This window comes from Corvus cornix, chromosome 7 (assembly GCF_000738735.6).
Source record: "Corvus cornix cornix isolate S_Up_H32 chromosome 7, ASM73873v5, whole genome shotgun sequence".
Lineage (NCBI taxonomy): Eukaryota > Metazoa > Chordata > Aves > Passeriformes > Corvidae > Corvus > Corvus cornix.
This window is the reverse complement of record NC_046337.1, coordinates 23,579,568-23,603,828: the sequence shown is the minus strand read 5'-3', so window position 1 is coordinate 23,603,828 and position 24,261 is coordinate 23,579,568. Positions and strand designations below refer to the sequence as shown.

The 24,261-nt window shown below is 35.9% G+C and overlaps 1 protein-coding gene across 8 annotated transcripts in view; it reads left to right on the top strand.

Annotated features, from left to right (window-relative positions):
• The window catches only part of SESTD1 (SEC14 and spectrin domain containing 1), a 51,609-nt gene that overhangs the window by 8,113 nt on the left and 19,235 nt on the right, over positions 1-24,261 (top strand). For 6 of the 8 annotated variants that reach the window (XM_039555036.1, XM_039555032.1, XM_039555034.1 and 3 more), the window contains 7 exons: positions 4,216-4,295; positions 7,579-7,687; positions 11,269-11,359; positions 13,327-13,440; positions 21,262-21,375; positions 22,870-22,967; positions 23,322-23,377. In XM_039555036.1, coding sequence (XP_039410970.1) covers positions 4,241-4,295; positions 7,579-7,687; positions 11,269-11,359; positions 13,327-13,440; positions 21,262-21,375; positions 22,870-22,967; positions 23,322-23,377 — 637 coding nt within the window. In that variant the 5' untranslated portion in view covers positions 4,216-4,240. Of the gene's footprint in view, positions 1-1,551; positions 1,672-4,215; positions 4,296-7,578; positions 7,688-11,268; positions 11,360-13,326; positions 13,441-21,261; positions 21,376-22,869; positions 22,968-23,321; positions 23,378-24,261 lie in introns of all 8 variants that reach the window. The other 2 variants (XM_039555033.1, XM_039555030.1) reach the window with 1 other exon arrangement.

Sequence of the window (24,261 nt, the reverse complement as noted above, 5' to 3'; positions counted from 1 at the left end):
ATTCATGGAAAAAGAGGGTAATGCTTTGTGGGTTGAAGTTAGCATCTGAAAAAGCCTGCATGCTGGCTTCAGAGAATGAAGATGTTAGTTTTGAAGGTCTGCAATTCAAAAGTTGACCTAAAAGAAAAAGTGTTTCCATTCTGTATGATCTGAGGCTTTTTTCCTTTGGTAGTTCAGAATGTCTATTGTTATTTGTGCTATTGTTTCTGCCTGGACTTGCAAGCTGCTACAGTTTAGAATGTAACTGCCCATCTGCTCCTGGGTTATTTATAGGCAGATTTGTGGAGCTCCTTCTAATCTCTGAAGTCTTCAAAAACATTAATGAATTAAACATCACAATACTCTTGTAAAAAGAGAATAAGACAGAGGAACTGAATGGAGACTAAAAAGGATAAATGACTTGCTGAAAGCCATATGTATATTTCATAGCAGAACAGGGAATAGAAACCAGATTTTTTTTTTCTTACTTGTAGTCCTGTGCTTAACAGACCAGCTACATGCTCCTGTGAGATACATGCTAAAGGAATGAAGAAAGTACTCCTTCTTTGAAACTTGCAACAGATGCTCATATGCAGACTAACCCATTTCAAGACTGTGCACCATGTAGTGAGAGTATTAAAGGTTTCAGGTCTAAGAAACATGAATAAAAATGTTAATATTAATTCTCATTAAGCCTGAATTTGTTTTGATTGTTAATATGTTTGACCAGTGGTTTCCACTGTGTTGCTTAGAAAGAAAACACCTGTTACTTGCAGGACACCTTCTCTTTGACATCTTACTTCCAGTTGTCTAGTCAACTTGTCCCTCTTCCCCCATCTTTAATAGACTTTTAGAATGGTTTTAAACAGTGTCTGGACATTGGTTCTTATTAATATTTTTAATTCGAAGACAATGAAGATGGGTAGCACAAAATGCAGGTGATACTTTCCATTCATCAGAAATTTTGCACTTTGATGAATTACACATAGTACTTATTGTGTGCGAGTTTTTTTTATTTTTGGTGGGGATTTTTTTTTGGTTGGGATTTTTTTTAGTGTTTGTTTGGAGGGGGTTGTTTGTTTTTGTTTGGTTTTTTGTTTTTGGAAGAACTTCTGAAATGTTAGATGTGTGGAGTAAAACAACGTAATTTACAGTAGTTCCAGAGTCTAGACATGATAGAGTATGCATCCTACCAAGCAGTGATTTGATTTCACGTTGGAGTGCAGCCTGAAGTATTGTTTGCATTTTTACCTGTTCTGTAACTTTTTTGAACTATTTGTTCACTATTTCCCCAACTTACCATCCTCTCCTTAATGTATATGTATTTCATCCAAGTTTGTATGTAAGAGAATTTTCTCCACAAATAGTATTAGTTTCTGGTTGTCAAGGGGATTGAAAGAGTTTTCTATATCATTGGAATGCCTTTCAAATATTTAGATTTTAAATACAAGTATTATGTGAATTTAGTGTTGCCACCTTCCTGTGGAAATCTTCAAAAGAATGAACACATTGTTGCAGACTGACATTGCTATATGGATTTAATAACCTGAAAGCCTATGTCATTCTAAACAGGTTCAGTGAGGTTGTTCAATGTGCATCGAATGTGTCCCGGAAGCATGTTAAATAAAAGAACTACAAGTTTTACAGTTTGGTATATGGCATTTTATGGTATTATGGCAAAGTAGATTGCAGGTGGGTATACAGCACTCAAATAGTTTCTGAAATTCGACAAACACATTTAACCTCTTTGTTTCATATCTGTAACATTTTAGTGTATAAAAGTTGTGTCTTTTGATTTGGAAGTGATAAAATGCAGCTTCCTGAAGTATATCACTTTCCTCATGTGAAATCTGTTCTCTTCAGTGCCCTCATTTTTCTTCTGTAGCTGTTCTGTGTTTAATGAAACCAAATGGGATTTTTATTGATGCATAGACACTGAATCTGTTTCTTTCAGCTAAGTAGTGGTACAGTATTGAGCAACAAATCATTCTTTCCTCATGCTAAATTGAAAGCTTGATGAACAATTTTAAGAACCTGTCACTTTGTCTTCCTCCAACGAATTGAACACTTTACATATATTTTGTGGGTCTAAATACATTTATATCTGCTTTTAAGCAGTGTACCTTTTCAAAACACCTTTAGTAGCTCCCATTGGAAAGTAGATGCCAGCTGTCTTGGAATTGTTTCGCTTTCCAATATTAAAAAAAGACAGTTTAATTCTAAACTAAGACTGTTTAATTCTAACACTAAGACTGTTTTTTAAACGTGAAGATTTTTTTTTTCTGACATGTTCTGATAAACCTGCTCTGGTGAGAGTTTTCTTCTAGCTCTCACAGAATTGAGGTAAGTGTAAACTTCAGGAGTTTCTGGAACAAGGACTAGGTGTTTGGAATTATCAGCAGTTGTTCTCATTGGTCTGACTCACCTCCCTCCGCTCTGAACAGAATGCTTCTTTTGGTTCCAGGAAATACTGAATAAAAGAACTATTTTGATCCATGGACAGTGCCACTACTGTGGCAGAAAGCCAGGCAATGCTTTCATATTAAATAAATAGGTCTTTTCAGAACAGCAGAGAAACATGTTCCCTAGAGTCAGTAAGCTGATGCAGACTTTTGTTCCTATGTGAAAGTACAGAGATAATGAAGTTGTATGTAGGTTTGAACTTCATTCATTGATTATAATAAAGAGGCATTTGTAATAATTTGGAAATATAACTTGGGGAGGAGGGAGAAAAATCATTCAGGTATGTGTTCCACATCTTGGAAAAAAGAATATAAAGGGAACTGCCTAAGTTTAAAAGTGTACACAGAGTGGCTTCAGGGAAAAAAATGACTGCCTGAGTAATTCTCAAATTTTGTGTTTTATGCAACAAACAACTACAAGTTTTTGTCTAAAGCATACAGGAAGCTTTAATAGAATGCTTTTTTGAGTAATTGTTCAAAGTACAGGCTGTCATGGGACTCAGTTTCCTGAGAGAACAGAAAGTTGTTTGTTTCCTTCTGTAATACATGAAGTGTGAATTTTATATAATTGGCAAAATTACACTTCAATATGGAGATTTTGGGATAAGAGATGGGAATGAACATTGTGACACATTACACATTGGAACAGGAAGAGACAGTAAAAAGCTGTTGAAATATTTTTTTCTGTTTAATAATATGATAATTCCTTATTTGTTTGTTATGAAGCTTATTCTTTTAACATGAAAAGGAATAACTATTTTACCTCAGGCTATTTGGATTTCTCTGGATTTGTTGGGTTTTTTGGGTTTTTTTTCCTATATCATTTGTAGTTTTTATTCAGTTAACTTCCCCCGTGCCAGGAAAAAATGTTCTGTGTACATCCTGAAGTATCCAGAGGGAGAATTCCAGGGTTGCAGTCTGAAGCCCTGGTCCTGGAATGGAAAAAAAAAAAATTTTGGATCTGTTTTTATTTTGACTGGATACTGGCGCATACCTTGAATTGCATATTTCTGTGCAGAATTAGGTTTTTTAATTATTTGGATTGATTTGTGGAAGTATGACCTCAGAAACTTACAAGCAGATGCCAGTTGCTACTTCATGTAGGCTGGAAGAGGAGGTTGCAGTTCAGGCATCCCGCGGATTTGTCAATGAAGCAAAAAAGCTTCATCACGATGAATTGCGGTTCACAGTGCAATAAAAATTGCATGAGGGTAAGGAGGAGGCAAAAGAAGCAGAAGCATTTCCAGGTATAGGTTATAGTTAGGACATAGTTATTCAGGCTGTTGGATGTTTTTCTTCAATTGAAGCCCTGCTAATGACAGGGTAATGGCAGTGTCCTGACATAAATGTAGCATAACATATCTAGCTAATTATTATATTCTTGGTAATATGAGATAAACTGTGCAAAAGTGCAATCTTATTTGCATTTATTTTACATCTGAATGAGCAAACAGATGATGTACCTGTAAATGAATTGTAGTTTAATAGGGTTGGGAAATGGGATTTTATATAAATTATCTTGATGTCTTTGGTTGAGATTCTGCTTTGGTTTTTGTGGTTGGACTGTTTCTTAGCCCCCAATGAGGAGAAAGGAATCTTTAATTAAATATTTGTATGGATAAAAGCCTACAGAGATGTTTATCTTAAGTTTTTACAGTATCTTGGATTTTGGTTAAAGTGTTCCATGCTTCCTTCAGAAGAATTCAGAAGTGTAACACTGGAAACACTGCAATTGATTTCCCGTGCTTGACAACTTCAACTTCTTGTGTTTCAGAGCTGCAAAAATTATCTGAAGTAGAATGGAAGCGTCAGTAATATTACCCATTCTGAAGAAAAAATTGGCTTTTCTTTCAGGTACGCTTTCGGTTTTACTCAGCTGGTTCCTCCCTGCATAATTTGGATGGGATATTTAAGTTTCTTATTTGTGTTTGCTGGATGTTTAACAGAAATACATTGTTGATTAGTGCTTTGTCATATTCCAAAAGAATCTCTTGAACTTTTTATCTAGTAGCCAAGCTGTTGGTGTTCAGGATTTGGTTTTGCTGTAGCCTGTAGCTCAACCCACAAAGCAGTTAGGAAGTTTCAGTCTTTATGTAAGAGAATGATGATTTAGTAGCTATCCAAAAATAATCCTTACTAGTTGGGGGTTTTTTTTGAGGTTTTAGAAATACGGAGTGAATGTTTTCAGGATTTTCCATTGAAAAATTTTCCTTCCTTTTCACCTGTTTTTTCTCCAGCATAAAAACATGTGGAAGCAGAATTAGCCATGCATTGCAATGGTTTGGTTATTGCCAGGTAGTTATTTCAGGGAAGGCTGTAATTATTATTGTATTTATTAAAACTTCTTGAATCTTATGTTGGAGGTAACTTTTTCTCTTCCCTATCCCAGAAAAAAAAAAAAAAAGAGAGGGAATACTTCAAATGGTGAATGACATTCTCCTGCTGGTTTCACTGCTGTCATAGATAGCTGTGTTAGTTCTTGGTGTTCGATTGTCTGATCTAGTGTAGGTAGGTAACTTATAGAACACTTGCCAACTTCAAAAACTGACAAGTGTTGCCATAAATACTCTTCTCATTTAGTTTATTTTAGTGTGTTTTTTTAGCTAGTCTAGTTTAGCCTGCTCCAGTCACCTGAGAAGGGAAACCTGGTTTTTTTGTTAATAGCATTTATTTTGCTTTGAATTTGCCCACCGTCTCCAGCAATTGCAAATCTAACAATTCCTGTTTAAAAACAATCAATTCCCTAAGACTCAACTCACATTAAAGCCTGGGACAGTTCTTTCATAGTAACAGCAGATCTGTAGTAAGTTGTTGTTCAGCATTATATTGTAAGGGGATATTCTCATTAACTAGAGTGCATTTTCAAATTGCTATTAAAGCTGCCTGATCCATTTCGAAATACAGACATTCTTAGCGGAAGGTAATTTACTGAATGGCATTTTGAATGCTAGGAACCCTTTTGGACCTATGTAGTTCTAAGTAGGTTTGATCTTTTTGGAATTGTTTAGTATTAATGGGTGCTTTAATTTAATGAATGACGAAGCTTGATGCAACAGGGTTTTTTAGTGTTCTTCAGTGTGAGTAAAGGAACTTGACAGACACAAAATGGTTCATCATGTATCTTTAAATCAATTTTACTCCATATGATTTCACAAATTAAAATATATTACTGATTAAAAACATATACTTGGAAAAATAATATTTTAGGAAAGTGTTCTGCAGTGTTTAAGTGCTGAAGTCTCTCGTCATTTTTGAGTTAAATTGGTACAAATACTGTTGATCCTGCCTTTTTCTGGAAGCCAAACAGTGGTTTCTAATTGAAATCCATGGCTGTGTGGCTTTCTTGTTGATAGGTCATTACACATAGCACAGAAGAAAAGGCAAGCTCCTAAGTCAACCAAAAGCCTTGAACAACCACTTTGGTGCAAAATGAACTAAAAACTTCCTTTTTTTTTTTTTTCTTTTGTGATGCTCTCAGTTGCTTTCCTAAGCAGTGTTTACAAGCTGGGGGAAAAACCTGTTAGTTGTTACACAAGATGACTTGTCGTGAAATAATAATTTAGATAATTATTGTAGTCTTTTTGTGAAATGTCAGGAGATTATATTTCTGGGATTTGGGTTGTGTTTTGTTTAGTCAGTTCAGCAAATGCTGTTTAAATCCAAGTATTTTTCTTTTTTCTCTGCTTCCTCACTCCAGTTTTCAGGCTTTCTGCCATTCAGAAACAGAAGGGTGGACAGTCTGTAAATAACTGTTGCTTTAGATTGTTTCTGCAAGAAGCATCTGTGCATTTGTCCTTTCTCACACAACACCACTCTTCAATTCTTCCGCTTAGAATTACAGTTACTAAAAAGTGTGTTGCTGTTTTCCAGCAGCAATTCTCTCCCAGAAAGGAGGAAGGGAGGGAACACAACTACTGCAGTGGACCACTGAAAGCAGTAGGTCCTTTATGAAAATGTGGAAAATACCTGTGTCAGGGGATCTTTAAAACTCCAAATTTAGAGAGTTTGCACAGCTTTGGAAACAAGGATAAAAAGCCTGTTGCAATTAAGATTCCAACATATATTGTGTAAACAGTGTTTGTCATTATCTTGCCTGCACCTCATGGATGGGGAGAATTCTTATCAAATTATGTCAACATGTGTGTATGAGTCTGCAAGCATGACTGTGCTTGTGCGCTTATTTCTGCACGGCTGTTACTATTCTGTAAAAAGTTGTTCTTACTGATTAGACAGAACTTCAGTTCTGTTGAAGAACTTTGTGAACCAAAAGCATAATTAAATTGCTTTAGCCATGTGAATAACACAGTTTGAGAACAAAGATGTTCTTTCTCAGGTTACGGAAATTTACTTTGCTTCATTTTCACCCAAATAAACCTGTGATTATAGCTCTCTTTGTATAGTTTTTTCTAAAATATGGAGAAGATTGTTTAGTAATTGACTCCTACATGTGCTTAAGTGTGTTGTGGTTGTGTTTTTTCCCTTAATAAAATAGATAATATATTAAAATTTACTGTTTCTATTATTGTTCGTATAACTTTTACCAGAAAGGTTTGAAAATACATATGAAGATTAAGGCAAGTTGGTCGGAAGTATTTGTCTTAATAATGAGGTGACTGTTAGCTGTTTGTAAGTAGGTCTAGAAATTGTTCTGTGTTTGAATGAACTGCCAGTTTAGAGTATGTGCCATGGGCAGTCTGTGTGGTACAAGATCCCCCTTTAGTAGTCAGTTGGACTAGAAAAGTCTTCCTTTTCTAGGAGCTCCAGTTGGTACATGCTCATCTTAGGAGCTGACTAGGTTTCTGATAGGCTGGTAGTGTAGAAGGTCTAGGAGATGCTTGTTAATAATGTAATCTAGAAATGCAAAAATAATGCTTCTGGAACACTTGTATTGTTTGTCTTGAAAGTATTATATGAAAAATTGTGACAGCTGTGGATGTGGGCTATGCTCTGATGATGTTTTAAATATCCATGTGGTGCATGAGTCTTCACAGCTGAGAGGTGAAATGTCAGCTGAGGTTTCCACAGCAGTTTAAAGATTGCTTTTATCATGAGGTTTGAGACCACTTAACTGCAAAGTATTTCTTCTGCTTAAACGTCATCACATTAACTTTGAAATTACTTTTTCTTTCTGAAACAGGAGGGAAGGACAGAAGAAGTGGCCTCATTCTGACAATTCCATTATGCCTTGAACAGACGAGTATGGATGAGCTGAGTGTCACACTAGACTACCTTCTGAGTATACCAAGGTGATTTGGAAGGCATTCTGTTCGGAGCTGGGTTGGTTTCTTTTGCAGTTGTAGAAGGCATCTTTCTATTGTTTTTAATTTTATTTACTCTTCTATACCAAATTAATTTTACATTAATTAAATTAAAAATTAATCTAAAATGTTTGTTTAGAATGTGATACTGTCTGACTGAGTTAGGAACACACATCCCAATAAGCTAAGGGATATATACTAAGGCTTGTCTATGTCCTTTTATGTCCTTATGTTCTCCTTTCTTGGGATAGCTTTTTTCATAATTTCTTTTTAATGACCATGCACTTAAATTGCTAAGTAAATTAATGAGCCGTTCCAATCAAACTCCTAAGCTTGCAAAGGCAGCATTGCTTATTGCCCTTTCTGTGCTTTGTGCCTAAGCTTTGTAGCTTGTACAGCTTCAGTGTGCACTGAGTTTAAAAATACACAGTCTTACTGAAGTTAGCAAGCGACTCATGTTTAAAGTTAAGGTACTGTTTAAATGTGCTGGATGACAGCTTGAGTATCCTGTCGTCCATAGCTTGCTGTAAAATCATTGCTGAAGTTCAGTGCATTTGCCACTGCAAGCTTACAGTGACAGTTTTTGGTCCTGGTGTAGATACCTGCATTTCTATCTTCTTAAGATCCAGGGATTGTTCTTTATCATAATTTTTTTTTTCCTCTTATGCCTCTGCTTTATAAAGAAATGAAGCCTCTCAGATAAATGTTTGCTTTTGTATCTTTTCAAATTTCTCTTCTGGAAACTGGACAACAATGGCATAACTAAAGACATCCAGTGTACTTTGCATGTTGTGATCTATAAATGTTTATAAAATACAGTTAAAGGATCCAGTGTTGGGGTTGTTTTTGTAGATAAGACTTTAAAAAATTCTGATTGGTGAGAGAGCAGTAAAGAATAATTTCAAATTAATTAAAAGTACAACATCAGTAGGTATATGAGTATACTGCACAACGTTTTAGTTGTGTAAGTTTCAGGGTTTTTCAAACAGCTTGTTGTCTTTTGTAAAGTGATGAAATACCAAATGGTCATCCACACAAGTCCTATCATTGACTTAAGGATTTGGCCATATTTACGGAACAGATGCAGGCATTCTTGTTCTAGTAAGCATTAATTATTCCACAGTCTCATCCTGATGTATGTCTTTACATATATCAGTGTAACAATAACTGTCTAAATGCTGAACCAAAGCGCTCTTTGTACTCAGTAGAAACTGGGAAATCTGTTTGAAAGTGAAGTCAGTGTTCCCACATTTAATGTTCTGTTTGTCAGTTGTGGAAAAAATGACCTCTCTTCTCTGGTGGCAGTATGGAAAAATCATTGTCATTTTGGTTTGTGTGTTGTTTTTCAGTGGGAAATACAAACTTTTTGGCCTAAGCGCTTCTCATTTTTGTTCTGGAAAACCTGCTGAACAATGTTTGGGAAAAAGAGGGCTGAGGGGAGGGATATTGTCCCAAACCCAGATAGCTGTCCAAGCAACATTAATACTACTTTTTTCCCCGGTTCTTTGTGTAAGGTAACCTAATATGTTTAACTTTTAATTCAGTTGTGCATGATATAGGACGTAACTACAACTGGTTTGGGATCGTCAGTCTACTGTGGATGGCTGGCTGTGTCCAATATTTGAGGGGCGTAACTGCTTAAAGTGTCTTGGGTAGAATTTCTTTGGAGTATATGTGTGAAGCCATCCTAAAACTTCAGACAACTTATTGCTAGTGTTTAAGTCTACTGTTACGCCCTTCTTTGATGGAATTTAAAATTCTCAGATTCTGGAGAGGTCTGTTCAGAACTGAAGAAGAATAATAGTGGCAATGTTATGCTGTTGTCTGTTCGTACTAAAGTTTGCTTCCTTTGTTGTATTCTCTCTATTGTGGCTCAAATCACCAAGCTTTTTATTTTTTATTTTAACTTGCATACAAACATTTGCATTGGCTGAACTTTCTAGAAGTGGTAGGTCACTTCTGAATTTGATTGGTTGTGTGTTTTGTTGGGTTTCAGGGTTTTTAATAGGTTTAATAGTAGAGGAGCAGATGCTGATACTGCTAGATTCCAGTAAGTCTAAGGAAGTAATGTCTCAAGATGCTGTAGTAACACTCTTCACCTTATTCTTAAAAGCAGTAGTAGTGTGCCTTTTGAGTTGATTTTGATTAAACATTGCACTCATGAAGCCTAAATGTTCGGACTGCTTCCAGAAAAATCATGTGTGTAATCTTAGAGGTTCCTTAAAACCAAAAGCATTCATGGACTGGCAGCCAACTTTGTAATTATTTTTTCCTTAACAGAATAGTAAAGTGCCTTCCTCCCCGCACCTCCCCCTTTTTTTTTTTTAAACTCCAAGATGAATTTGTCTTCCGCCCATACTTGATGAAGCTCAGCTTAAACATGAAATAAATAACAGTTAATTTCTTCTTGTGAAACATAATGCTTACTGTTACATGCTTTGTTTTTTTGTAAGCTAAGGAGATTACAGAAGTAGCTTTGTTTTGTAACTGCAGATTTGGGAAAGATTACGTAATACTTTCCTACCTAATGTAAATGTCATGGATTTTATTTACTTATAACTTTGCCAACACAAGAATTTCAACCTGGGACATGATATCTAGTGTGCTAACTAATGTTGAAACATGGGCTCACTTTAAAGTCCTCTTCTGGATGGTCCTGTGCTGGTTGTGGGAAGGTAATACTTCCCAGCTGTTGGTGATATCCAGAGGTTGCTGCCACCACTGAACATTATCCAGCCATTGTTGTGAGCACCTTGATGCCAGCTTCAGTTTGAAATGAGCTGGAGAGGTCTGTGGAAATGCACAGAGAATGAGGAAAGTTTTCGCTATTTTCTACCATTTTTTATTTGAGCAGCACCACCTTTGAACTTTTGGCTTTGCAGCTGTTTTCAGCAGGTTTTGGGGGGGGGGGTTGGGTGGTTTTTGGGGGGGGTGTGTTTGGTTTAGTGCTTTTTTCGAGGGGGGTTGTTTTTTTTTTCTGTAGTATACACAGACTCAAACCTTCTTAGAACAAAAAGAGGTGATAGCAGTCTAAAATAGTCTGTCTTGTAGATCTGTAGACAAAGCTTGTGTCCTGTAGAGGCTTTTTTTCACTGCAGTTCCTAGCTTACTTGTTAAGGATAGAATTTAAGCATGCTTAGATGGTTTCCTATTAGGACATGCACAAAGTGATATGTATCCTCAAATCTTTGCCAATTCAGAAGTAACCTTGTGAAAACTGACATCCCTTTGTCTTCCTTATGACACTGTAAATTGATCTCTTTTCTGAGGATTTTGTGAGCTTAACAGTTATGAGACCTTTTCAGGGTTGCTACAGTTTAAATAAATACTTGTATTATGAGATACACTTCAGTGCTACTTAAAAATTTAATTTGGAATATCTAATAATATGCTGGAGCATTAAAATTGGAAGTTATTTATAAGTAAGTAAACTTAAGGTTTGTAAGACAGTGTTTCTATGAGGAAAAAAGCTATGTAGTTGCATTTTACAGGAGGCTTGAAATCCAAAGTCGTGGTATGACACTTGTTAGAGTGAATTTTATGGTTTTTAAGTGTTTTTCTTCTTCTAGTGAGAAGTGTAAAGCCCGAGGATTCACTGTGATAGTGGATGGCAGAAAATCTCAGTGGAACGTGGTAAAGACGGTTGTATTAATGCTGCAGGTAAATAAATATTCATACAATCATAGTTGACTGATCAGTTTTATGGATGTGAACCAAATGGCTGTGTTACTGTAGAGGCAGTAATTTCCTTAAAATACGTTTCTGTGATGAGTCCTGTGCAGGAAGAAATTCTGAAAAGCAGATGCTACAGCTCACTCAAGTGAGAGACAAATTCTTAATATGATGAGAACACACAGCTGTAGACCTTTTTCGGAAACAGAGTTTTAGTTAAAAAAATACAGAAATATACTCCTGGCATTACCAACTATGAGCAGTAGGAATGTGTGCAGGGCTGCAGGTGACACAGATACTGCAGCTGAACAGGTTTTGATGCAATATATGCTGTACTACAAGGTTTCCTTTGCAGTAGGATATAGTTGACTTTGTTGTGGATCATAATTCCAATCACTAATTATGTTCTGAATACTATAAAAAGTAGGAGAAGAAGAAAAGTGACAATTTCCAATAAAAAAGAATTCTAAAAAAATATTTTAACTCTTCAGAACTGTGTGCTTACAATAGAGTCCTATTTCTGCTGTATGGATTATTTTCTGATCTCAGTGGTCAAAGGAAATGTGAGATACGGCATTTCTAACACATTAGAACACTTGGACTACTGCCTTTCTTACTGCACAGATGATTTCTCTTTATCAGAGCAGTTTTCCTCTCAGACTTAAGTGAAGCATCAGAAAGTATGTCAAATACCAGTTGTTTTTTTTTTTAATCCTGCTGGGTCATTGTTGTTTCTGGATTTTGAAGTCTGTGTCAAGGTGTCTTTCACCTATTCTTGACTAGGACGGTTTTCCTATTAATAGAGTTACAGTATTTGAATCCTTTGTGTTCATATTATGATCTTGACTGGGTTTTGCTTCAGCCACGGTGTGATTGTGAGGTTCAGTGGGAACTGCAGCTAGTGGGGAAGGTCAGCTCTTTGCCCACGCTCTTATTTGCCTGGCTTCCTGGCAGCACTTGTCCTGCTTGTGCAAAGCTTGCAGAAACATGACTTGCACATTTGTGTCTTGAGTTTGAGAAGGAAGCAATAAAGATTTTCCTGTGTGAATTGATCACTTGTGCAGATCACATGAGATTTGTCTGCTTCATTGTACATAGTTCTCAAAAACATTTCTGTGTTCAAAATATTGTCTACTTCGAAATCGTTTTTGCATATTCATTAAAATGGTGCAAGAATGGAGTTTTTTGTTGCTGATTTCTTTAACTTCTTTTGAATTAAGTTTTTATAAATAAAATCAGATATTTAAAGAGAAATCCCATGGATTGTGCCACCTTTATATCACTACTCTGATTATTTAATTTTTACTGCTATAGCTGGTAAGTTTAGAGTAATCAGGAGTCTTTGTTCCTTGATCTGCAGTCAGTGTGACAACATAAAATCAACTTGGTAGATTTAGGTTGAGAAATGTTTTTCTGGTAGTATTTTAATGAATTAATATGTTGAAATGTCAATATTCAGCCTTTTCATTCTAGCCTAAGCAGTATGTACTAATGAAGTAATAGGATATAATCTTGGCATGTGATCTGATAACACATGTACAGCTTTTTCCTAACTTTATGATTACGATTGCCTTCTGTGTAGAAGCTAATATTGGTGGAAGGCTTTGTTTTTAAAATTTCTTCTTCTTTTTAATGAAATACCATAAATTAAATTAAATCTAGCCAATAATTCATTTTTCTGTATTAACACAGCATAGACTAATGGTTTGTCCTTAGGACTGGGAGTAAAGAGGTTATATTTTCTTTTCAGTTGTGACCTAGCTTTGCTATGAGTCTAGCGCAATCTGTTACAATGCAGGATGGAGCAAGTATGTGATATAGATGAAGTATACTTCAATTTCTGTCTGCAATTTCTAAGTTCTTGTATAGATGATGAAATCTAAGCGGAATTCACTTCTGTGGTAAATGAAGGTTTAATCTTGAATGTTTTACTTATTTTTTCATTTGTTTTACAGAATGTTGTTCCAGCTGAGGTGTCACTTGTTTGTGTAGTAAAGCCAGATGAGTTCTGGGATAAGAAGGTTACACATTTCTGCTTTTGGAAAGAGAAAGATAGACTTGGCTTTGAGGTATGTTGAGCTTTTGTCTACTTCAGTCAAAAACACTGTTTCTGAAATTCTGGTACAATTGGATGGCAACTAAAGTATCTTTAAAATAGTTATGTTCCAGATGCTTTGTGGATAACCTTAACAAACCACTGTGGCTTTTTAACTTTTTCCATTTTTAATGAGACTTTCTTCATTTAATATTCTTAACTTTGAAATGTATGGCATTTAGTTCTTTGCTTAGCAAGAAAAGAAAGCTATTTGATACATATTGTGGGTGTTTTGAGTAAGAAACTGTTGTGCAGGGTTTAGTGTGAAATTTTTCATGACTTCTCTAATAGACTGTAGAGATACATGGTGTATGGTGTCACTATCAGCTGTAACCATTCTGAAAAACATCTTGTTGCTGTTGCATGCATCTTCTCTGATTTTGTGAGTTCTTTGACATCAGTTACAGATTACAGATCCTTTGCCAAATACAAGCTGACACTGTTCTGAGTTGTGAGGCAGAGTGTATGTAAGAGACTACACATTAATGTTAGCAGTTCCATTGTTCTATCTGTCTGGGACGTTAATGGAAACCTCAGTTTTCCCTGTTTTTTTAGAAAATATCTGTTTCATCAAACTTTCCACTCATTTTTTAAGCTAATCTTGTTTGAACTACAACAGGCATGTAGCATGCAGCCCACGGTGTCTTTAATCAAAAACATGAGTGTGGTGGTGCCCACTTGTATAAACTAGCCTATTGTTTGGAGCCACATGCAAGAGAATTTGAAAAGCCTCTGAACTAACCATCTGTACTCAAAAATATGATTTAAGAGCTGCTGGTTAGAAAGTGGCTTAAGTTTGCAATGTTCAGTTTCACACGGATCTTTCACAACGTAAGGTAAATGTCAAAGAGTCCAGAGAGCAGCAGTAATAAAGGTAAAGCCCCTCTTTAGAAGTCCTACTGTGTGATTTAGGCTCTCTCTTCCCATCTACACATCTGTAAATAAAATGCTTGGGTAAGTTCAGGAAGTCTTTCAAGTTGCAGTATAAAAGTATGTTATATAGAAGTTGTTAGTGTATATATGATGGTGCTGCTAGTTTGGAAGTTAGTCCTCTAGAAGATTTTTCTTGTGTTTTTCTTTAACATGATTCAGAATGTATTTTTAGACAAATAAGCAGAAAACCTATAGAAAATATATCAACAAAGCAGGGATAATTTTACATGACTGTGATAATAAAAGGATTATTTATTTCACTTTAAGGTTTGGCCAACTGTCATTAAATGATAATCCTTTAATTTAGTAATTTTATGAAGTATGTTCTGTGCCAGTAATCATGTTGGCATTTTTGGCATAGACCACGGGAATTATGTAACTAAACCTTTTGGTTTCTGTTACTTGGTTGCAGTCAGGAAAACTGTTTCAGTAAAAATGACCCACCTTCTCTGCCCTGCAAATAATATTTGTGTCAGAGACAGTAGTGTGTCTTTCCTCTGTTCCAAATACGAGTGCAGACCACTGATAAGGCTGTGGAAGGCTCCAACTCATGCACAAATCTACAGCTGCATAGTTTTGCATTACTGGCACTAAAAACAAGCAACACCCAAATAATGTTTTGGATCACAGGTTAGATTTCTGTAACTATTAGCAAAATTCAGGATTGGTTTTGCACCAGTGAAATAATTATGAACTAAGAACTTTAATGAAAATATGAAATCTTTTTAATCACTTGGGTGTAATCTCATTTTATTTGAAGTAAATGCTGTGTAACTGTGATTTCTAATGGGGCATCGAATCTACCTCCTATTTCCTGCTACCTGATCTGTTCTTAATACCTTGCTTAATATTACCATATGAAGCCATTAATCACAGTGTCTTCCTTTCTGTTCAAAGGCAGAGATCCTCTGCTTCAGAGTATGATGTGGTGATGATGAGTTGCAAAGCATTGAAAGTAAATGTGGGCACTGAGATCAAACAGTACTGGGTGGATAAGTACAAAGAGGTGGGCTGATTCAGCTGAGTAAAAGTTCATGTGTTTATTTCTGGTTAGTGTTGGTTTTGGACCTGCCTCAGGACAACTCCCATTTGTCCTCCAGCAGAACTTTCTTCTGTAACTTTATTCCTCCCTTATTAGCAACCAGTTCATGTGTTAATTGAAGCAGTTTTATCTGGTCCTGTGCAATGCTTCATAAGAGGAGAGTTGTCTTAATTGTTACAAAGCTGTCTTTCAGCTGGTTGCATATATGACACCGTAATACTTAATATTGTTAATGTTTTAAAAGATTGAAGGGCAGGATTTGAGTATAAAAAGTTCTGTGTTTTAGAGAGTTGAGAGGTGTTGCTTTTTGCTTTTTATTAATATACTCTACATAGTGTTGTGAAACTGATCACTCTTTTAGTAGATGTGTGTTGTATTTGAGCATGAGCTTTTCATATGAGGACAATGAGCATAACTGGAAGAAAAAAATACCATAAAAATACAAGAAATGTACAAATTTGTACACAATGCAAAATTGCCTATAGGTTAGTGGGGTTATTTCATACATGCCATTCATTTAAGGAGCTTAGAGGAAAAATAATCTCTGAGCCTGATTTAGGTATTAGATTAGTACTTTGAAAATCAGTTTGTCAGGAGCAGGAAAGAAGAGGATGTGCTTGCTGTTCTTATCCTTGCAGAAATCAGGGAGCAAAATTTTAGAAAGTTCACTTATGATTTGGCGATAAGAAATCAAGTGCATTTATAAAATAAAAATAAGGCAAAAGAGAAAGGAAAAAACAGGCTTTAAACTACTAGGAATTAGTTGAAAAAATTGGAGTGTATAGCAGAAGGATCTTTGTAATCCTGAAGTCCAAAGTCTGAGTAGTTCTAAATGCTTCACACTTCTACTGTAGCTGCTGACAGCTCTAACTCTAGTAACAGTGTAAGAAATTTCTTATGATCATTCATCTGCAGCATCTGCTCTGGAAAATTTCAAGTCTCTAATTTACCTTTTAAGAATGATGCTAATAAGCAGAGTATTGCTCCAGAGAATAAAGAATGACTAACACTTTGTAGGAAGCACCTAATTTTTGTCCATTTTCAGTTCAGTGTTTTAAGACTGAGGCACCAGAATTTGCAGCTTTCATGGACTTTCCTAAAAAGGCATATAGGAGTTCCAGTTAACATTGTTTATTTAACTGTTTTGGGGTTTGATGCTGGCTAATGGCCAGGCACCCATGAAAAACTATTCACTCATTTTCCTCTGCTACAGCTAAGCAGAGGAGGGGAAATTGATACTTCATTTTCATGAGTTGAGATAAGGATTATTGAAAAAAAAAAAAACCACTTGAAGGCAAAACAGGTTCAAAACTTCGACAGTATAAAGAAGATTTATTATTAAAAGTAAAAAGGGTAATGAGAACCAAAGTGAACTTTCTGAACACCTTTCTTTCCCAGTCCCTCCCTCTTTCCAATGACCGTGCAAGGAAACAAAACACGGGGTTTTGGTCAGTATTTCACTTCTTAAAAATCTTTCTTCAGTATGCTTAAGGAAAAGAGTTTCTTATGCTGTGCCATGGCATCCTTCCCACGGAAGATAGTTCTCTGCGAACATTTCTAGTGTGGTTTTAACCTCCACAAGCAGCAGTCCCGCCCGAACTTGCTATAGTGTGAGTCCCTCCCACGGGTCAAGCAGTTTTCCCACAACTGCCCAGCATCATTTTACTTCATGGGGTTTAGTCTTTTAAGGATGAGCTGTTCTAGTTTGGAAGTGAAGGCTCTCTTCCTCTAAAGGCAAGGGTCATCTCTCTCTGACAGACATAGAAGTTTTGAGCCGTTTATCTCCTGCCCCCACTAAAAACCAGGCTGTGTTAAACCAACACAAACTGCATCTCTCTTTTCATCTGCATGCATCTCTTGCTATTTTACCATGGAAGGCAATAGGTTCTTGGACAAATCAGGGAACCATCTTTGTGGAGCTGGAGCATGTAAGCTTGCGTTTATGTCACATCCTGAATTCTGTCCAAAAAAAGAGTGTGTTGAAAAATACCAGAATCTTTGCCTATTTTCTTTTCTCTGGGATGTAAAAATGAGAGTGCGCTAATTACTGTGTGCCCTGGAGGGTGAGGGTAAGGTGAGCGAGTGGGTAAAACCACAAGTGAAGGAGGCCGTTCCTGGCAGTGGAGCCGACAGTTCATTTTGTGTTTATCTGGGTTCTGCCAGCTGCTCTTGGGTTTCTAGTATGACAGATTTCTATGGCACTGGCCAGATAAATATTTAACTTGTGTTTCTTGGTGTAATGTTAAAGAAAAGGATTTTTGTTTAGATTAGTGTTCCATATTAAACAAATAACATCCTATGCTACTCAGTGTTTAATCAAATAGTGTTTCAAAAAAGGGATTGAAATAGTATTTAGCATCAAAAAGTAGGATTATTCTCCTCAGGAAGAGGTAGCCTTTGCTTTACAGTTCTGTGGCAATGAAGATCATATTTAGATTACACTTGTTTAAATTATGTATTCTCAAGAGACAAGTATATTGTTCTCTTTTGGAAAGTAACTACTCCTTCTCAGATTTAGTAGTGTGGCTGCTCTGATATTACACACTTCAGAAAAAACCTCTTTGTTACTGAAATTTTACACCATCCAATTTTCAAGTAGCTCCTGGGTTTGACTCTGTGACATTTGTATTAAAGAACTTTTTCATTTCTTCCCTCAAAAAAGAAGAAAAGTTCAGATGGATATATTTAGCATTTTGGGGGCACTTTTACATGTCCCGTTGAATATCTAGAATTCCTCTCTCATCTTGACATCTGCCTTTATCTCCTCATAGATGATCAATGAAATTTGCAGAAAACAGCAAATGACAGAGAGGTCAACTTACTGCAAACAGTATTTAAAGCTTTTTTATTACAAAAGATACATGTTGCATGGGTCAAAATCATGTATTTTTGCTCCTGAGAAACAGAATGTTGCACTTAAGGCACAAGACCTTGCAGTCCATGTTTTTAGCTTTGTCTTTCTTCTTTTGCTCAACAGTTCTTACAAAGGTTGTTTTGAATTTAGTATAAAATACAGCACTTCTGCTTTTCCCAAAGCACTGTTTTGAGTTATTTCTTTAAAGGCTTTCACAATGTTTTAGCAGACCAGTATTGTACAGAGCAAGTTTACTGACTAGAGTAGAGCAAGGATGAGAGCTGCTACCACTCTTCCAGGTTTTAAAAAGAACTGAGTTCAGATGATAAGTCCATGACTCTGGTCAGTAGCAAATAGGACATGTTTGAAACCTACTACCACTGTCAGCTTATTAGCTGTCCCTCTTGTCAGGAGTGGGTGGATCAAGTAAGAAGGGAAGCAATGATTAAAGGATTCAATAATTTATGCTTTTTTTTTGTTTGTTTGTTTGTTTTACCATCTGGCCAGATCTATTTGTTTCTCCCTTGGGAAATTTAAGCTGTTCATTTTAACATCCAGCTATAATCTGCTGTTTTACTTTGGATTAAGAAATCTGGGGTTTTTTTCCCTTTTTCTGGAATCAACATAGTTCGACTTGGAAAAAGAAGAAAAGCAAAAAATCATTTCAGTCACAAGCAAATGGGGTTCTTTCTATATTTACAGCTGTAAATTATCTTTGCCTGTGGTAATAAATTGAAGGATGAAATTCAAAGGCAAAGGTGAAACGCTGATTCATAAGGGACAACTTTTTTTAGGATCTGGTAGTTTGACATTTATTTTTACAGGATGTCAAAGACAATTACTGTGATTGGATTTTGAAACATTTTGGGAATCTTGACAGCAGAAGTTTGCTGAGCTTGAAGTATAATTAATATCTTTAAAAGAGAAGTGTTTTTTCGCTGTGCACATTGCGTTTTGCAACATTTTTTTCTTCTTTGGCTCTTGGTCTGTGTACTTATGGACTATCAATCTGTAGTAGCTGATTAAAACATTATTTCTGAAGCTTCAGAGAGGCAAACTGAGCTTTTGACACCTAGAAAATATCAAAGCTAATTTACTAATTTAAAGCATACAGAGGATGTATGCCACTAGTTCAGGTTTAGAGCAGGCGATAAATTCTGTTCCTGTTCAGGAACCTTCATTTCTGTCACAACCTAGTCAAAAATTCAAATGTTTGTTTATGTTTTGAAAAGTTCAGACAGGATTTTAGCAGCTAGCCATGTGAACAGTCAATAAACAGTTTAAGAAAGAAGTGTTTTTTCAATCAGAAACCTAGAGAATGGATGGGTTTGGGAGTAATGTCTTAAGTTCCAGCAAGGCTTATTAATGAGGTGGAAGGTTTTGTTTTTCAAAATTTTTCTAATAAGATGTAAAAAATCTTGGTTTTGACCAAATCTCTTTATTTAGGTGTTTCTTTTTTGTCAGAGGATTATTTTCTCATATGGCTAAAATATTTTTTTGTGCAGGTCTTGCTTTTTCAGGAGATTTTTTTTTTCTAAAAACATCTCTCTAGTGCAAGTTTACAAGGGCTATTCCATGCTCGCTCTCTTTCCTGAAGGATCTCAGTTAAACACAAATCTGAAATAAGTGGTCTCAATACAGTCTGTCCATTTTGTCAGGCTATTTGGGTCTTTTTAGAACTTGTATTTCAGTAATGAGAACCAGCTGCCCTGTTTCCTTTAGTTCCCATACCAAAATGTCCATACCAAAATTAATTTTCTCCTTTTTTTATGAACTCATAGAGATGAATGTTAAAAATTACCCATGAAGTGTGCCAAAAGAAGGAAGAACAAAGGGGTTTTTTTTTCTTTTTTCTTGGACCTAGAATCCTCTGGGGTTTGGGCTGATTACTGGCATTACTTAAAGAAGCTACTAGCCAATTCCATTTACAGCAGCTATGTACCATTAAGAGTACAGGACAACAGTGTATATTTGGATGTTGCTGAAAGGTTTTCCTCTGCAATGACTGTTGGTTTGGAGCTGCTCTGAATTCTTTGGTTTCAGTATCTGTGTGAAAATAGAGCTGGAATAGAAGCTCTTGTGCCCTGCAAGAGTATGTGAATGATTTCATGGGTTATGGAAATTTTCTTTCTTTTTTTTTTTTTCTTTTTTATTTCTGGCTATATATTGCCAATATGTATGCTTCCATAGAGAGGTTGGTTTTGGCTTTTTTTTCCATGGGGGTTATTTCAGGCTTAGCATATCAGGCATTGAAGCAAGCTGTGCTGCCAACTTTTGGTTTAGGCTTACATGAATAAGGGTCATTCAGGAGCCTCTAGAATGCAGAATTTAGTTTTCCACCTAGCAGTGAACATGTGTTTTCCTGTATTCCCTGATGTAGCTGATGAGCTAGATTTGTCTCCTGGGTGAATGACTCAGGCTTTTAAGCATACTAAGATTTGACTTTCTGACTACTTATGGAAAGAGTATGGTTGATCCAACTTTTGATCCAACTTTTGCTGAGCGTATTTGCACAGTAAATGCAGGCACTTTAATTTTATGGCATAAAATCACCTCTGGGACTGAAAGTATTGCCAGAAAGTGGTAAAAGTACTGTGTGCTTTACAGTACGATAGCCTTCTACCATATTCACTAGAAATAGATCATGTGGTATATGACTTAATCACAAAGCATCAGTTCCCAGCAGGAAAACAGATATCCAGGAAACACATTTCTTTTTCCCATTGTAAATACACAAGGTGGTAGAGATGATGCTCTTACAGGACTTTGCATGAGATACACACTGCGTCTCAGAGTTACCTGTCTCGTTTAGGCTCACATTAATCGCCAGCAGCCATATTTCACTTAAACATTTAGCAGAAAAATCTGAATCACAGAAAGATCTGCTCAGTATCCTTAGACACGCTTCTCAGATACTTAAGGAAAATAGAAGCATTATCTACAAGTTATCTATTTTATTGTTGCAGGTTATTTTAGTATCTGCTAACAAGCTGACGCGATATATAGAACCATGCCAACTAACAGAAGATTTTGGAGGAACTCTCACCTATGATCACATGGATTGGTTGAATAAGAGGCTGGTTAGTTATCTGTATTTTGGGGTTTGGGGGTTTTTTAATGTCTCCTTCTTGAGCCCTGAAATTTTTATTTGTGTAGGAACTACAAAGCATGTAGGAAATGGTCACATGTGTAGTAGTGCAGTTTGTTTACATGAACAGTCTTGTGATAAGTAATACTGCATTTACTCAAGGGATGATAAAGCTCATTTAATCAGTTTGTTGAACAAACCAGTTCCTAAATGAAGCTCTTCTAGTAACACTAACTCTTGAAGAGCCTGAGTGTATTACCGTACATAGTCTCTATAAAGGGCAATTGGCTGCTGTAGGAGAAGACCAAAACAAGGAAAAAATACTTGGACTCTACAGATCCTCCTGGGTTATTTCTTAGGTCTTGGTTCCTGTGGACTAAGAGTTAGGCTTTAAGCTGTCCTACACCAAAACTTCTGTCAGTGCAGTTTCCCCAGCAGACTGTGAAACACTAAATGTCTGGGAGCAACTACACCAATTAGTTATTAATCAGCACAAATTGTTTAACAACTGTTGGTGTGCATAGCTCTCCAGAATGTTCTTAATCTTTTTTTCACTGATACTTGCTTTTCAGTTATTTAAATAGAATTTTCAAAACAATATTTAATCTTCATTGACACAGCGTGTTCCCTTCCTGTGTAATCTGTTCTTAAAATGTGTGTCTCCATTAGGATCTTCAGGTGGGATCTCCAGGTGTATTGCAGCTGCACCTGCCTTCCCCTGAAATTTTACGTAGTCCTAGATAAGTTAAGGAAAGTTCATTGGCAGGCTACTGATTAATAATTTAATAACAGCAAAAAGGCCTGAAAGTTACTGTGCATGTCACATAATGCACCCAGTTGTTCTCACTTCTGTTAAAAAGCAAAACCAACCCTCAGAAGTCAGATACAGAGGAACTGTCTGAACAGTGCTCGTTGTCTTGACTGTACAGGCGTTGTTGTCTGAGATCGGAAGCCCCTGAGTTCAAAGAAACTGATGAGGATATTTCTTTTTATAGAATCTTTCTGTATAATATAATACATTTTTATTTTAGTTTAGTTATTCATTACAATATAGTCCATTTTAATAGTGATTAGAAGCTGGAATCTTCACAAAATTGATTATTTTAATCATTTCAAGTAAGCTGTCTGGTAGTTGTGCAGCATGCCTTGATTCTCTAGCATTATTAAAGGCTTAAATGAAGATGTAGAAGAAATATGTCCATAAGAACTTAAAGGTTTTGCAGAAATCTCAATTTTTTTTCAGTATTCATTTTATTCAGTGTAATACTTACTATCTGCCTAAGGGATCTTAGTGCTCTTAAGTGTTCCCTAACAAAATTTTGTATTTTCTGTTGTTTCCTCCCTACCATCTGAACGCTGGGTAATAATTACACTGTGTAGAGACTGAAGTATACTAATGGAACTACTGGATGAATTTGCACTGATGCCTTCAAATACAGATACCTAAAATTTTCATTTTTTAAATTAAAACCTTCTTCTTATTTAGGTATTTGAAAAGTTCACGAAAGAATCAACATCTTTACTGGATGAGCTTGCCCTCATTAACAATGGAAGTGATAAAGGAACTCAACAAGAGCGAGAGAGGTGTGTGATTCACTTTTTGAAATCAGTGCTTTTGGATGATAAAATTTCATTTGAATTCCAAAAAAAATACTGAAAAATGATACACCTTAAATACTTTGAAATGTGTAAAGAAATTCTAAACATTTATAGTGTAGACTACAAAATACATGAGCATGTATGTAGATGGATGCTCATTTAAGTGATTACATGCACCTTCACTTGTGTTTTGATTCAATGAGTTGAAAAAGTAAGGACTTCACTAAGTGAAAAAAAAACTTTAGTCTTTTAACACCATTAGGTAGTTCTAGGCTTAGCTGAAATTTTTAGTGCTACTGTAATACAAATTTTAATAATGTGTTTGTTATTTTTTTCAAGATCAATAGATTTGAACTTCCTTCCATCAGTTGATCCTGAGACGGTATTACAGACAGGTATAGTAAGTCAAAAAATTAGGATGTTGGTTAGTAAAGTGACATAATTCATTTTAGGCCCCAGGTAAAAGCACAGAGGGCACAGTTGTTATCTTAACCGTCTTCACAATGTAACAAGCTTATCAAATGCTGTAATCTTTGGGTTAAAAGAAGTGAAGCTAAGAAATTGAAGAACTCCAAACATGTCTTTTTAAATATGTATTTTCATAATCCTACTAACATCTTTACAATATTACCATAACTATTATGTTTAATTTTGGGAATGCTTTGTTTCTGGCTGATGTCAATGTATTTGCCTTATAGAATGAATTTATCTCAGTAGCCACCAAATGGTTACAATACAGAAGGCATTTTCCTGCACAATTCTGACAATTTGCATCAGTCTGGTTCTGAGCTGGTCATTTGTCAGAAAAGTGAAGCATACTTCTCTTCTTGGACTCTCCATTCAGCATTAAATGATTTGGGATTGTTCAAAATGTTGGGTTTAGGGTGAATTTCCCATTGACAATAAATTATAATAGTGCATTGATTTGGACTGGAATTTTTTTTTAAGTTAGTGCCTTTGTGGAATAAGAAGTAATGCATAGTGTTAGGTGGTGATCGGAGTCCGAGTGCTTAGAATTTTTACCTTGTAGCCTCTTATAAACTAATCTGTGGATCACATATAATACTTGTCACAGAGAACAACTGGCTTTACGTGCCCTCTGTGTGAAATTTTAGCTTATCTAGATGTGGGATAATACTGGTTTGAGCTAAAATGTGAAACGATAGTTTCATACTCTGGTCTTTTGAAGTTCTTAAAATCTGAAGTGTCTGTAGACAACATCACTAAATTTTAGCCTAATTGTGTGTCCTTGTCCAATAATATGATTTTCGGACAAAAC